At 48.5% G+C, this 16136-nt stretch overlaps 1 protein-coding gene across 1 annotated transcript in view; it reads left to right on the forward strand.

Moving 5' to 3' along the window:
• Positions 1-341: 341 nt before the first annotated feature.
• PRSS56 (serine protease 56) overlaps positions 342-16136 on the forward strand; it is a gene marked incomplete at its 5' end in the record, with an annotated part of 38871 nt that continues 23076 nt past the window's right edge. The window contains 5 exons of the mRNA XM_081956288.1: positions 342-471; positions 2507-2668; positions 6364-6417; positions 12200-12389; positions 14908-15016. Coding sequence (XP_081812414.1) covers positions 342-471; positions 2507-2668; positions 6364-6417; positions 12200-12389; positions 14908-15016 — 645 coding nt within the window. The remainder of the gene's footprint in view (positions 472-2506; positions 2669-6363; positions 6418-12199; positions 12390-14907; positions 15017-16136) is intronic.

Genomic DNA, 16136 nt, shown 5'->3' on the forward strand with positions numbered 1-16136 from the left:
GCTCTTTCGCGGACCCCCGGAATCCCCCCTCCCCTCCGCCACCGAGGGCAGCTGCCCCCATTGAAAGCGATCAAGGGCGGCGGCCGCCTCTGATCTGGCGGCGGGGCCGCCTTTGATGGGCCCGGGGGGACAATGGGTCCCATTCAGCGGCGGGCAGCAGCGCCCGGCTCCCGTCCAGGGAACTAATGAAGCGCAGCCGGGGCTGCCCCTCCGCGCGCTGGGAAAAGGCAGGCGCCCCCCGCGCTCCCCCGGGGATATATAGAGCCGCTCCCGTCGCCCCGGGAAGGCAGGCAGGCAGGCGGGGAGCCCAAGCCCTGGTCCTCCTTCGGCCGCCCCGGGACATGGAGCAGCCGCCCCTGCGCCGCCTCCTCTTCCTCCTCCTTCTCCTGCTGCTGCTGCCCCGCCGGGCGGACCCGGCACCCGCCGCCCCCGGCAAGGAGCTCTTCCCCCTGCCCGCCAGCGTCTTGCGAGGTAAGAGTGGCTGGAAGGCAGCTAGTCCTCATTGAGGCCACCTGCATGCCCCCCCCAAAAAAAGCTCTTCCCCCTGCCCACCAGAGTCTTGGGAAGTAAGAGTGGTTGGAAGGCAGCTACTCCTCATTGAGGCCACCTGCATGCCCCCCCCCCCCCCAAAGCTCTTCCCCCTGCCTACCACTGTCTTAGAATAGAAGGACAGGAATAGGAATAGGAATACAGCTGGAAGGGACCTTGGAGGTCTTTTAGTTCAGCCCTTGTGAGGCAAGAGTGACAGACAACCTTCTAGTCCTCATTGAGGACAATTCACGCAGCTTCCTGCCCAGGAAGAGCTCTTCCCACTGCCCACCAGACTCTTGCAAAGTAAGAGTGGCTGAAAGGCATCCAGTCCTCATTGAGACCACCTGCATTCCCCCTCCCCTGAGCTCTTCTCCCTGTCTGCTAGTATCTTGCGAGGTAAGAACTGGAGCAGCCTTCTAGTCCTCATTGAGGCAGATCCACGAGGCTCCCCTCCCTGCAATGAGCTTTGCCCCATGCCTGCCAGTGCCTTGCTAGGTAAGAGTGGCTGGAAGGCTTCTAGTTCCCATTGAGGCCACCTACATGCCCCCCCCCCCCAAAAGCTCTTCCCCCTGCCCACCAGAGTCTTGCAAAGTAAGAGTGACTAGATTGCTAGAAGGTGTCCAGTCCTCATTGAGGCCAATCCTACAGCTCTCTCTCCCTGACAAGGAGCTCTTCCCCTTCTCACCAGCCTCTTGTGAGGTAAGAGCAGCCTTCTAGTCCTCACTGAGGCCAAACCATGTGATTCTCCCCCCAAGAAGTTTTTCTCCCTGCCTATCAGCATCTTGCCAGACAAGAGTAGTCCTCATTGAGGCCAATCTGTATGGGTTTCCCCATACACACACCAGTGAGTTTCCCCTACCTGCAAGGTAAGAGCAGCTGGCAGCCTTGTAGTCCTCATTAAGGCCAACCCTTGCGGCTCCCACTTCAGCTAGGACCATTTCCCCCTGGCCCATCAGTGTCTTGTGAGGTAAGAGCAACTGGCAGGCTTCTAGTCCTCATGAAGGCCAATCTGGGCTGGCCCTTTAGACCAGCTTCTGGGACCAATGTCCTCCAGCTGTCATTTAGGCAAGATCAGTCCTGTCTTCAGTAGAGCAAAGTGACCTGGGTTGTGGGATTTTATTAACAAAAAACCCAAATTTCCCTTCTTTTTATTGGTTTGTTGCAAGTTTTTTTTAAAAGAAGAAAGATTAAGTGGATTCTAAGTGTGTTTGCCAAAGAATTACAATCAGGGCGCCAAAAGGAGCTGAGAGGTCCAGAGGAACTATCTCATTTAGCCCCCTGCCTTAAACCCAACATTTGTAACCTGGGAAATGTGGGAGGTTTTTTATTTATTTAATTATTTTGTTTTGTTTATACAAACATAACATCTTTGCAACACGTTATACTTTTTACAGGTGTGCTGTGTTCCTTTTATCTGTACATATAAATCATGACTAGCCAATCATAGCATAATACCCATATTGCGTAATATTCAGGAAATGTGGTTTTAGCTAGACCAGACTTTCCCACCCTTATGTTCTGACCGAGGCTTCCCCAGAGCCTGAAGCAAACTCCTGGTCCCGACAAAAAACCCTTTTATTAGTTTACTGTGAATTCTCCTCATTCACATCCAGCAAAGTCTTTCAAGGGAGGATTTATGGTCACAGACCTTCTCTGGCTTGGAAGCTGCCAGGCTCTCCAAAACTCTGCAGAACTTGGCAAGGAGCCTCGGAGAGTCACAAACCAATTAAGCGAACTAATGGTCTCCTGCAAACTCCACTCCCCTTTCGCCCCTCTTCTATTTCCTCTGGGAGGGGCCATTCACCGTCCACCTGTGGCCTTGCTGGCTGGGGAATTCTGGGAGCTGAAGTCCGCCCGTCTTAAAAGTGGCCAAATTAGGAGAGGCCCGGCTGTAGGATATATTTCCCCCTTTGAGCTGGTGGGCAGGGAAGCTGGTGGCGCCCCACACACTGCTGCTTTGTCCCCCTCTCCCCAGTGTTGTCCAACCGCGGGACCTTGGTGCTCGAAGCTGCCATGAAAGCCGCCCTGCTTTCGCTGGAGGAGGCCCTGTTGGAGCACAGCTGGCGTCTGCAGGAGTGCAAGGGGTGCGGATCCTGCCTCTCGGGGGACTGCGGGAATTGGAGCAGGCCTTGTACCCGTAAGCTGAGAGTTCCTTCCTTCCTCTCTTCCTCCCTCCCTTCTTCCTCTCATTTCCTTCCTTTCTTCAATTCTTCCTTCTTCCCTTCTTTCTTTCCTTTCCTTTCTCCCTCCCTCCTTTCTTTCCTCTTATTTCTCTTCCTTCCTTCAATCCTTCCTTCCTCCCGTCTTTCTTTCCTCTCATTTCCTCCCTCCCTCCTTTCCTCTCCTTTCCGTCCTTCCTTCAATTCTTCCTTCCTCTCTTCTTTCCACTCATTTCCTTCCTTCTTTCCTTTAATTCTTCCTCCCTCCCTCCCTCCTTCCTTTCTTCTCATTTACTTACAATATAATAGCAGAGTTGGAAGGGACCTTTGAGGTCTTCTAGTCCAACCCCCTGCCTAGGCAGGAAACCCTATACCGTTTCAGACAAATAGCTATCCAACACCTTCTTAAAGACTTCCAGTGTTGGGGCATTCACAACTTCTGGAGGCAACTTCTGTTCCACTGATTAATTGTTCTAACTGTCAGGAAGTTTCTCCTCAGTTCTAAGTTGCTTCTCTCCTTGATTAGTTTCCACCCGTTGCTTCTTGTTCTGCCCTCAGGTGCCTTGGAGAATAGTTTGACTCCCTCTTCTTTGTGGCAACCCCTGAGATATTGGAACAATGCTATCATGTCTCCCCTGGTCCTTCTTTCTCTTAAGCTAGACATCCCCAGTTCCTGCAACCGTTCTTCATATGTTTTAGTCTCCAGTCCCCTAATCCTCTTTGTTACTCTTCTCTGCACTCTTTCTAGAGTCTCCACATCTTTTCTACATCGTGGCAACCAGAACTGAATGCAGGATTCCAAGTGTGGCCTTACCAAGGCCTTATAAAGTGGTATTAACCCTTCACGTGATCTTGATTCTCTCCCTCTGTTGATGCAGCCTAGAACTGCGTTGGCTTTTTTGGCAGCTGCTGCACACGGCTGGCTCCTATTTAAAGGGTTGTCCATTGGGACTCCAAGATCCCTTTCACAGTTACTACTGTTGAGCAAGCTACCACCTATACTGTACCTGTGCATTTCGTTTTACTTGCCTAAATGTAGAACCTTACTCTTTTCACCATTGAATTTCATTTTATTAGATTAGTGCCCAATGTTCAAGCTTGTCAAGATCCTTCTGTATCTTTAGCCTGTCTTCTGGAGTGTTGGCTATTCCTGCCAGCTTGGTGTCATCTGCAAATTTGATGAGTTCCCCATTTATCATTGATGAAGATGTTGAAGAGTCCTGGGCCTAAAACAGAGCCTTGGGGTACTCCACTGCATACCTCCCTCCATGTAGATGCAGTTCCATTGAGGACTACACGTTGAGTGTGATTGGTCAGCCAGTTACGAATCCATCTGGTGGTGATGCTGTCTAACCCACATTCTGTCTAACCCACTTGAATTTCTAATTCACCCTGTTTATTCCTCCCTTCAATTCTTCCTCTCTTCTTTCTTTCCTCTCATTTACTTCATCCCTTCAATTTTTCCTCCCTTCTTTCTTTCCTCTCCTTTCCCTTCCTTCAATCCTTCCCCCCTCCTTTCTTTCCTCTTATTTACTTCCTCCCTCCTTCCTTTCTTTCCTCTCATTTTCCTTTCTTCAATCCCGCTTCCCCCCCTTCTTTCTTTCCTCTCCTTTCCTTCCTCCCTCTCTCCCTCATTTCTTTCCTCTCCTCCCTCCTTCCCTCCCTGTGTTTTAATGCTGCCCCGTGCCACAAAGACTGCTGGCTGTGTGCCATCAAAGCACAACCCAGCTAACAAGAGTCCATCGCGGCATCGCAAGAGAACGTCATGGGTTCTGGGGAGCCTTCTGGTCCTCCTCCCATTCACAGCAGGGTGCAGGGATGTTCTGCGTTCTGATGACGCCAAGACTTTCTGGCACGCTTCCAATTTTGCAGATTTTCAGAAAGGCCAAAGAGCCGATGCCAGCCCTCCGGCTTCTCCATGGCACGCGGCCCCAAGCGTAGCAGCCACTTCCCCTCTAAGACCTCAAATTCTTGCCCAAAACACTCCCTGTCCCTGCTGAGACATGTACACTCAACAGGCCAATTTGCTCCTTTTGTGAGTGCAAGATCTTTCCCTGCCCTGGGACTGTGCCAGGGGAGGAGGGGCGTGCAAATCCCACCTCCCCTCGAGCCAGCCAGCAATGTGGACTGATTCCCCATGGATAAAAGTACAGGTGTGGACTCTCACAGGATGGGCAGCAACTATCTAATAAAATGAAATTCAATGGTGAAAAAAGTTAGTAAGGGTTTACATTTAGGCAAGAGAAACGAAATGCACAGATACAGTATAGGTGGTACCTTCTTCAATAGTAGTAACCGTGAGAGGGATCTTGGAGTCCTAGTGGACAACCATTTAAATATGAGCCAGCCGTGTGCAGCAGCTGCCAAAAAAGCCAACACAGTCCTAGGTTGCATCAACAGAGGGATAGAATCAAGATCACGTGAAGGGTTAATACCACTTTATAATGCCTTGGTAAGGCCACACTTGGAATACGGCATTCAGTTCTGGTCGCCACGATGTAAAAAATATGTGGAGACTCTAGAAAGAGTGCAGAGAAGAGCAACAAAGAGGATTAGGGGACTGGAGACTAAAACATATGAAGAACGGTTGCAGGAACTGGGGATGTTTAGCTTAAGAGAAAGAAGGACCAGGGGAGACATGATAGCAGTCTTCCAATATCTCAGGGGTTGCCCCAAAGAAGAGGGAGTCAAACTATTCTCCAAAGCACCTGAGGGCAGGACAAGAAGCAATGGGTGGAAACTAATCAAGTAGAGAAGCAATTTAGAACTAAAGACAAATGTTCTGACAGTGAGAACAATTCATCAGTGGAACAGAAATTGCCTCCAGAAGTTGTGAATGCTCCAACACTGGAAATTTTTAAAGAAGATGTTGGATAGCCATTTGTCTGAAGTGGTGTAGGGTTTCCTGCCTAGGCAGGGGGTTGGACTAGAAGACCTCCAAGGTCCCTCCCAACTCTGCTATTGTAAATTGAACTGTACCGTACCGGTAGGAACCCACCTTTGGTATGTACCCCAAGACCCTCAGTTCCTCTCTTAAAATTATTTCCATTTAACGAATGCAATATTCCAGGGAAATTAAATTAAAGCCAGTTTAGGTTTCCCTCTGAATGTCCTCTTTTCCAACCTTACCCCTTTGCTCTCACTCCCCAGCAATAATTAATCCAGGGAGTCCTCGACTTACGACCACAATTGAGCCTGAAATTTCTTTGGCTGAGTGAAACATTGGCTCAGTGAATTTGGATCCATTTTACGACCCTTCTCGCCGCAGCTGTTAAGCGCATCCCTGCAGCTGTTAAGTTTGTCACACGGTCGCTAAGTGAATCTGGCTTCCCCACTGACTTTGCTTGTCCGAAGGTCGCAGAAGCGGGTCACGTCGCCCGGGGGGACACTGCAACCGTCATAAATACAATTCAGTTGCCGAGCGTCTGAATTTTCGATCACATGATCACGGGGATGATGCAACGGTCATAAGTGTGGAAAAACGGTCCTAAGTCACTCTTTTCAGTGCTTTTGTGACTTTGAATGGCTACTAAATGAACTGCTCTAAATGGAGGATTACCTGTACATAAAAATTGTGGTTTGTGCATTCTTGTCCCGGAATTAAAAGCCGATTGCGTAGGAGGGCTGCAAGGAGACGTTGTTGATTTTGTGTTGTTTCCTTATTCACTTGCAGAGCTGGGAAATGATGTGGAGGATTCGAACTCGGTGGCCGATCAGCCTATTCCAGGTTAGAGCATCTTTGGCACGAATGACACCTGTCCTCAGAGTACAGGTATACCTCGACGTACGACCGCAACGGAGCCCAGAATGTCCCCGCTGCTAAGCGAGACACTCGCTCAGTGAGTTTTGCCCCATTTTACCACCTTTCTGGCCACCATTGTTAAGCGAATCGCTTACGGTGGATAAGCGAATAACCCGGTTGATAAATGAATCTGGCTTCGCCATTGACTTTGCTTGTCCGAAGGTCGCAAAAGGGGATCACGGCACGACCCCGGGATGCTGCAATGGTCGCAAGTCTGAATCAGTTGCCAAGCCCCTTTATTTTGATCACATGACACCCGGGACATAGGAACTGTCATAACTATGAATCAATTGGCAAGCATCTAAATTTCGATCCCATGCTGCAAAGGTTGTGGAAAACGGCCGCAAACCACTTTTTCCCAGTGTCGTCGTAACTTTGGACGATCGCCAAAGGAACTGTTGTAAGTCGAGGACTACCAGTAATAGGGAGTATCGCCCAGTGGGTGGAGGGGCATACGAGCATCCCGCGTCATTCGTCTGCTTGTGTGCGTGTGAGGTTGGATCCCATGCGGTGCGATGGCACCATTTCCCTTTCGCAACCTCGAGCCCTCAGCGGGGATCTGGAGAAACAGACCGGGCTGATGCGCCAGTTTTGCTTCCCCGCTGTTTTCGTTTTAGGAGCGAGGTCAGCGTTGGGTCTGAAGGGGCCGCCAAGCTGAAGGGCTGACCTCACGGGACAGTCCAGTTACCCTCTTAATGGGGATTAAGCTTGACAGAGGAGGGCAGCAGAAGGAGCCTGGCGCTCAGACACCGTCCGGCTGTTCTACAGCTTTCCGTCTCGGAGCCAAACATTTACTATCTTTAGTATTTACTAAAAGCAGCGTCTGGAACAGGGATGGGCGATTAATTTTCCTCACATAGGAACAAAGAAGGAGGTGACTGGATGGAGTCACCAAAGCACTCGGCGTGAGCTAAAATGGACTCCGGAGGATGGTAGAGGACAGGAAGGCCTAGAACAGTGGTGGGTTGCAGGCGGTATGCCCCGGTACGGGTGTATTGGTGCCTGCCGGGAGCACCGGGTATCGTTTTGGTACAGTGCTCCAGAGGGCCCACTCGCCCACCCTTGTTCCTCACCTGCCGAGAAGCTGGAGCATCGCGGAGGTGTTGCAGAGCGTTGCAGGAGGTAAGGATGCATATGCGTGCTGCGTGCATTCATGTGGTTGCTGGGCCCCGTTGCACCGTACCGGTTGCAACAGGTTCCGGAACCCACCACTGGCCTAGAGGAAGGTTGTCCATGGGGTTGCGATGGGTCGGACACGACTTTGCAACTAACAACAACAAGGCAACAGGAATAACTTTCAGGCTTGTCTACAGGCATGTTCTGACCCAGCTCCCCAAACATGACCAACCTTCTGAAGTGAACTCAAAGATTCCTTTATTAGGAGTGCCGGCAGCCCCGGCAAAAAGTTTTCCTCTCACCGCAGGCTAAGAAGTTTGTCCGGCATGGGAGATGAATAGTTGTCTGTCCCATCTATTCATTGCCATCTCCTGCATTTTATTCCCAGAGCTAGGTTTTTTTTTTTTTTGCTATTTTGTCCCAAGGACCGGCCCATAGATTTCCACTGCTCTCCTCTCCTCTCCTCTGCTGTCTGTGGATCCAAGCATCAGGCACTGGACCCAGCTGTTCCTCCTCTTCCTCCTCAGCCACCTCCAGACCTGGGGGCTGTTGACTCTCCGTCTGAGGGCTGACGGACGGCCCAGGCTCCCCCCCTTCTCTCTCTCTCTCTCTCTCTCTCTTTCCATTCCCTCTTCCCCCTCAGAGCTCTCAGGTTGCCCTGATGTTGACCCTGACCCCCATTCCACTTCCTCCTCCTCTGATTCGGCTGCTGGAGGGGCGGTGGTCAACAGGGCACAACAGGGTATTCCTCAACTAGCGACCACAATTGAGCCCGGTGTTTCTATGGCTCAGTGAGATATCTGAGGGGATGTTGAAATAGCCGTAAGTGTGAAAAAAACCCGGTTGTAAGTTCCTTTTCCCAAGGCCGTTGTAACTTTGAATGGTCACTAAGTGAAGGGTTGTAAGTTTTCGATGATCTGTAAAGCAAAATATTGTGAAACGGATTACGGACAGGCGGTTGGATCTGTCCCTCTGCAAACTTAATGCTGAGAGTCCTCGACTTAGGACTGCAATTGAGCCTCCAGTTTTCTGTGGCTAAGTGAGACATTCGTAAAGTGAGCTTTGCCCCATTTTACGACCTTTCTGGCCACAGTTGTTAGGTGAATCGGTGCAATTGTTCAATGAGTAACACCGTTGTTAAGTGAATCTGGCTTCCCCGTTGAGTTTTGCTTGTCAGAAGGTCGCAAAAGGGGATCACGTGACCTCGGGAAACAGTCGTAAGTGTGAAACAATTGCCAAGCGTATGGATTTTGATCTCAGGATCGTGGGGCTCCTACTAAGGCCGTAAGTGTGAAAAATGATCACAAGTCGCTTTTTTCAGTGTTGTCGTATCTTTGGTCACTAAATGAACTGTTGTAAGTCGAGGACTACCTGCAATGCAGTTGTAAAGGCAGTCCTCGACTTACAACCATTTATTTAGTGACCAAAGTTACAATGGGAATGAAAAAAATAACTTCTTTCACATTTACGACTGTCGCAAAATCCTCCGAGCCATGGGCTCAAAATTCCGACACTTGACAACTGTCTCATATTTACGACGGTTGCAGTGTCCCAGGGCCGTGTGATCCCCTTTTGTGATCTTCTGACAAGCCAAGGGGAAGCCAGATTCACTTAACAACTAGGTCACCAACTTAACACCTGCAGCGATTCACTGTACGACGATGGCAAGAAAGGTCATAAAACAGGGAAAAATTCGCTCAACAACTCTCTTAGCAACAGAAATTATGGGCGGTCATAAGTCGAGGACTGCCTGTATAAAGCCTTACTGGGATCTGTAGATGCGTATGTATTTATTTATTTTTCAAATGTCTACCTGCACACTTCCAATCTAGGAATAGTCCTCAACATCACCACAATTCTGCCCAATTGTGAGACATTTGTTCAGTGAGCTTTGCCCCATTTTACGACCTTTCTCGCCACGGTTGTTAAACGAATCAATGCATTTCTTAAAGTAGCAACACGGTTGTTAAGTGAATCTTCTTTCCCCGTTGACTTGGCTTGTCAGAAGGTCGTAACTCTGAGTCAGTTGCCAGGCACCCGAATTTTGATCACGGGACCATGGGGAATGCCGTGTGACGTAACGGCCGTAAGTGTGAAAAATCATCCTAAGTCCCCTTTTTTCCAGGGGTGTCGTTGAGATCGGGGTAGATTGGGGTAGATTGGGGTGGATTGGGGTGGATTGTAGGGATGATGATACCGAAATATAATTTTATCATCTTTTATTTATCTCTCTATATTAAATTATTGTATTTTGTCCCAATTTCATTTAAAACTGCATTTTATTCCCATTTCATTTGAAATTGTTTTCATCACTTTTTTAGTAATAACTAGCCAATAAGCCGCCGTTGCCTGGGTATTTATTTATAGGGGTAAAATGTCCAGGCCGAACGTAATTTTTAACGTTGGATTTTCCCCCTTACCAGAGGGAGCCCCCTTGTGGAGTACTGTGAAGCTGTTACCATGGCAACTCCACAGCGCTGCACAATAGAAGCCATTTTAAGGCAGTACGGTAGAAGCCATTTTAAGGCATGACAGGCTGTATCTTAACAGAACACACACCCTGAGGGGTGTTAGGGGTTTCTTACCCCCACAGTATTTGTTTCCAGAGAGTAAGTCATCTGTGTACCGAGTTTGGTTAAAATTGCTCGAGGCGTTCCAGAGTTATGCTCGTACACACATACACACCCACCCACATGCACGCACAGAGCCATCTCTCTCTCTCTCTCTCTCTCTCTCTCTCTCTCTCTCTCTCTCTCTCTCTCTGCTGGCTGGGGGATTCTGGGAACTGTAGTCCACCCATCTTAAAATAATTGTGGGAATCATCTCAAAATAATTGTGGGAATTGTAGTCCACACATCTTAAAATAATTGTGGGAATCATCTCAAAAAAATAATTGTGGGAATTGTAGTCCACCCATCTTAAAATAATTAAGCTTGGGAAATACTGCTCTAATCTTAATTCATTCCTATTACTTACTGGTTGTACAGGTAGTCCTCGATCTATAACAGTTCATTTAGTGACCGTTCAAAGTTACCACAGCGCTGAAAAAAGTAACTTATGACCGTTTTTCACACTTACAACCGTTGTGGCATCGAGTGATCAACAGTCAGACCAGGGTTGGGCTGTTGCCGGTATTACTGCCGTTTCGGTGCGCACTCCGCGTGTCTGCGCATTTGCACAAAAACAGGTCTGTGCATGCTCAAAATTTGTGCAATGAAAATAGTTCTGCGCATGCAAGGAACTGAAAATCAAGATGGCGCCGCTGTAGGAGAAACCGTTCGGGGGCATGGCAGGCCTGGGTCGCTGCCTGTACCACCGACCCAGGCCAATAAACCCACCACTCAGTCAGACGCTTGGCAATTGGTTCATATTTACGACCGCTGCAGTGTCCCGGGGTGATGTGATCCACTTTTGCGACCTTCCGACAAGCAAAGTCCAAGGATTCGCTTAACAACCGTGTTATTAATTTAACATGTGCAGGGATTCAGCTGTGGCCAGAAAGGTCGTAAAAATGGGGCGAAACCCGCTTAACAAAGGCCTCGCTTAAGAACAGAAACGTTGGCCTCCATGGCGGTCTTAACTCGAGGAAGCCAGATTCACTTAACGACTGTGTTGTTCACTTCCCCACCGCTCTGATTATTCACTTTACAACCCGTGGCGAGAAAGGTCGTAACCTGGGGCAAATCTCATTTCACACGCGTTCCGCTCAGCAACATACACTTGAGGCTCAATTGTGGTCATAAGGCAGGGGTGTCCAAACTTGGGAACTTTAAGACTTGTGGACTTCAACTCCCAGAATTCCCCAGCCAGCATGGCTGGCTGGGGAATTCTGGGAGTTGAAGTCCACAAGTCTTAAAGTTCCCAAGTTTGGACACCCCTGTCATAAGGGGAGGACTACCTGTATTCTGCAAGGCCGGAACATGGGTTAATTCTGACACCCAGTCCAAGGGGTTGTGTGAATGAATGTGAATGTTTAGCTTGGGGATCTGAAAGCTGATTCTGACATCCTTTCACCCAGTGATGGCTAGCCTTTTGGTTGTTGCGTGCCGAAAGCACGCCCGTGTGCACCCACAACCATAATGCAATGTACGTGTGACACCCCCATGTCCCTTCCCCCTTGCGCATGCCTACACAACCAACCGTGCCCCCCCTCGCGGCCTTTTTTGGGCCTAGTAGGCCTCCCTAAAGGCTCCCGGGAGCAAAAATGTGCCGTGGGGGGTACATGCTCCCCCCTGTCCCCCCACATTCCCTCACACACACACCCACTCATGCGCAAGAGTGTCCTCCATGCACCCCTTTCCCGCACATGTGCAGCAGAGACCTAAAAATCCCGCCTGGCGCATTGAGGTGAGTTCCGGCTGCTGCTACTGCCGGTTGGTTGAGGTTGGCACTGCCGAGAAAAAACACTTTGGGGGCATGGCAGGCCGAACCGGTAGGAACCTGCCTCTGGGGCACATGCGCGGTGGAGCTGAGCTGGGGTGACTGCTCGTATGGCCGCAGAGAGGGCTGTGGGTGCTACCTGTGGCCCGCATGCCATAGGTTTCGCCATCGCGGCTTTAGCTGGTTACTGGAATCTAACCTTTTCTCGCAGAATCCTGTGGGCGCCGCACGGTCCCTGCCCCCAACGCGACTCTGCCGAAGGGGAAGATCGTGGGGGGCCGCCGTGCGAAGCCGGGGGCCTGGCCGTGGCTGGTGTCGGTGCTGCTGAACGGAGAGCTGATGTGCAGCGGGGTATTGGTGGGCAGCGCTTGGATTGTGACGGCTGCCCACTGCTTCACCGGGTAAGGACAAGGGCTCCCGTCTCTACGGAAAGGGTCGGGGAGGTCATCCAGCCTGACCCACGCCTAGACCGGCTCCATAAAAGTCTCTCCGACTTCTCTTTGAAGACCTCTAGTGAAGCACTCATTGCTTTCATGTGGCTGGCTGTTCCACTGGCTCCTTCCGTCGCTTGCCTCTATTTCTTATTCTGTTCTCCCCTTCTTCTCTCTTCCCTTCCTTCCCTTATGTGGTGTTATAAGGCCTTGGGAAGGCCACACTTGGAATACGGCATCCAGTTTTGGTCGCCACGATGTAGAAAAGATGTGGAGACTCTAGAAAGAGTGCAGAGAAGAACAACAAAGAGGGTTAGGGGACTGGAGGCTAAAACATATGAAGAACGGTTGCAGGAACTGGGTATGTCTAGTTTAATGAAAAGAAGGACTAGGGGAGACATGATAGCAGCCTTCCAATATCTCAGGGGTTGCCAGAAAGAAGAGGGAGTCAAACTATTCTCCAAGGCACCTGAGGGTAGAACAAGAAGCAATGGGTGGAAACTAATCAAGGAGAGAAGCAACTTAGAACTGAGGAGAAATTTCCTGAGGAGAATTCTGGGAGTTGAAATCCACCAGGCTTAAAGTTGCCAAGGTTGGAGTCCCCTGCTCCAAAGCACCTGAAGGCAGGACAAGAAGCGATGGGTGGAAATTAATCAAGAAGAGAACCAACCTAGAACTAGGGAGGAATTTCGTGACAGTAAAGGCAGTTAATCAGTGGAACTACTTGCCACCAGAAGCTGTGGGTGTTCAATAAGGCTTTTAAAGAAGAGATTGGACAACCACTTGTCTGAGATAGTGTAGGGCAGTGGCTGCGAACCTTTTCAGCACCGAGTAGTTAAACGGAAATGTGTGTACATGTGCGGGGAACCGGAAGAGCAGCTGCCCCATGCACGCATGGGGGAGTGCCAGAAACCAGAAGCTCAGTTTCCTGGCGCGCACATGCAAGGCCAGCAACCGGGTCTTCCAGTTTCTAACATGCATGCATGCGCAAAGACCCGCTGGCCGGCGGGCACATGCACGCCGAGGAGCTGCTCTTTAGTTTCTGGCGCTCCCATGTGCACGCCAGAACCCAGAAGAGCAATTGGGCGGCGGCTGGTGTGCCCGGAGAGATGGCTCTGTGTGCCACTTTCAGCACACCTGCCATAGGTTCGCCAGCACAGGTGTAAGCTTTCCTGCTTGAGCAGGGGGTTAGACTAGAAGACCTCTAAGGTCCCTTCTGTTAACCGAAGACCACCCAACTTTTAATTCCTGGGGAATTCTGGGGGTTGAAGTCCACAAGTCTTAAAATGGCCAAATGTGGAGGCCCTCTAGTTTAGGGGAATATAATGACTGTAGGCTGATGACTTACTTAACGGCGACCTCAGCTTTGCCTGCTTCTTCTCCTACACCTTGTGGCATTTCCTCGTGGTGCTCATCCAAATAGTAAACAGGGCCCAACCTGTTTCACCTGCAAGAGCAGGTGTTAATTTGGAGCAGGGGGCATCTCTCAGAGACCCTAAGGCAGGGGTGTCCAAACTTGGGAACTTTAAGACTTGTGGACTTCAACTCCCAGAATTCCCCAGCCAGGCTGGCTGGGGAATTCTGGGAGTTGAAGTCCACAAGTCTTAAAGTTCCCAAGTTTGGACACCCCTGCCCTAAGGCCATGATGGCACGGGTGCTAGAGGTGGTACCCAGAGCCTTCTCTGTGTGCCATTGCCAGTTGCTCTTCTGTTTTCCGGCGTGCGCTGGCTGTCAGAGTGCCAGAAAATGGCCTAAAAACAGCCAAAAAACAGGGCTTGCTTTGGGTCATTTCTGTGCTGTTTTCAGGCTATTTTTGGCCATTTTTCAGGCTGTTTTTCCATGCTCCGGCAGAAAAAGCAAAAATGACCTGAGAATGGCCTAAAATGGGCCAAAACCAGCCAAAAAACTGGCATGCGCACCAGCCAGCTGGTGTTCCTGTTTCTGGCACTCCATCATAGGTGCCGAAAACTGCCCTAAGCTCAGAGTATTCTATAGGGAGAGAAATACAGGTAGTCCTCGACTTACAACAGTTCATTTAGTGACATTACAATGGGATGGAAGAAAGGGACTTATGACTGTTTCTCACACTTAGGACTGTTGCAGCACCCTTCCGCGGTCATGGGATCAAAATTCAGATGTGGTTCACATTTACGACGATTGCAGTTTCCGAAAGTCAGGCGATGACTTTTTTTTTTTGCAGCCTTGTGTTAAAGCAAAGTCAAGATTCACTTTAACGACCCTGTTTACTGACTTGACCACTGGAGTGATTCGCTTAACAACGGTGGCAAGAAAGGTCGTAAAAAGGGGGACAAAAACTCACTTCACACATGTCTCGCTTAGGAACAAAAAGCTGGGGATCCATTGTGGTCGTACGTCGAGGACTACCTGTATCCCTGTTAACACCTGCGTCAGGGTGGAGAAGTAAGGGAAGGAGCAGGGTTATGGGGTGCCGCATTTGACAATTTCCGGGTTTATCTCCTGCCGGTAGAAGCCGAAATGAACTGGCCTGGTCCGTGGTCCTGGGGGACTATGATCTAAGCAAGCGGGATGAAGGTGAACAGGTGGCGCCCGTCAGACGCATCCTACTACACCCCAAGGTGAGCCTGCTGTCTGCTCCTGGCCATCATTTGCAGTGGAGTGGAGTACAGAACAGAACAGAACAGAACAGAAATTATAGCACAGAAACTATAGAATAGAGTAGAGAAAATAAGCAGAATAGAATAGAAATTATACAATAGAGAAAATGAGTAGGATAGAATAGAATACAATAGAGAAAATGAATACAACGAGAAGAGAAGAGAAATTATAGAACAGAAATTATAGAATAGAGAAAATAAGTAGAATAGAATAGAAATGATAGAATAGAGAAAATGAGTAGGATAGACTACAGTACAATACAATAGAATACAATAGAGAAAATGAATAGAACTAGAACAGAATAGAATAGAAATAGAATAGAGTAGAGAAAATAAGTAGAATGTAATAGAATAGTAATGATAGAATAGAGAAAATGAGTAGGATAGAATAGAACAGAATAGAATAGAATACAGAAAATGAATGGAACTAGAACAGAATAGAATAGAAATTATAGAATAGAGTAGAGAAAATAAGTAGAATAGAATAGAATAGAATAGAAATTATAGAATAGAGAAAATAAGTAGAATAGAATAGTAATGATGGAATAGAGAAAATGAGTAGGATAGAATAGAATACAATACAGTAGAATACAATACAATACAGCACAATAGAGAAAATGAATATAGTAGATTAGAATGGAAATTATAGAATAGAGTAGAGAAAATAAATAGAATAGAATAGAACAGAAATTATAGAATAGAGAAAATAAGTAAAACAGAATAGAATAGAAATTATAGAATAGAGTAGAGAAAATAAGTAGAGTAGAATAGAATAGAAATGATAGAATAGAGAAAATGAGTAGGATAGACTAGAATAGAATACAATACAGAAAACAAATAGAACTAGAACAGAATAGAATAGAAATTATAGAATAGAGTAGAGAAAATAAGTAGAACAGAATAGAACATTAGAATACAATACAATACAATACAATGGGTGAAAATGAGTGGAACAGAACAGAATACAATACAATAACTTTATTGTCACTTTGAATGTACTCTAATCAGCATACATTAAAAATGAAATTTTGTTGCATGCAGCTCACCACCTCCAATTTTACACTACATAAACATGGCAAGA

This window comes from Natrix helvetica (genome assembly GCF_964273705.1).
Source record: "Natrix helvetica genome assembly, chromosome: 5".
NCBI classification, from domain to species: Eukaryota; Metazoa; Chordata; class Lepidosauria; order Squamata; family Natricidae; genus Natrix; species Natrix helvetica.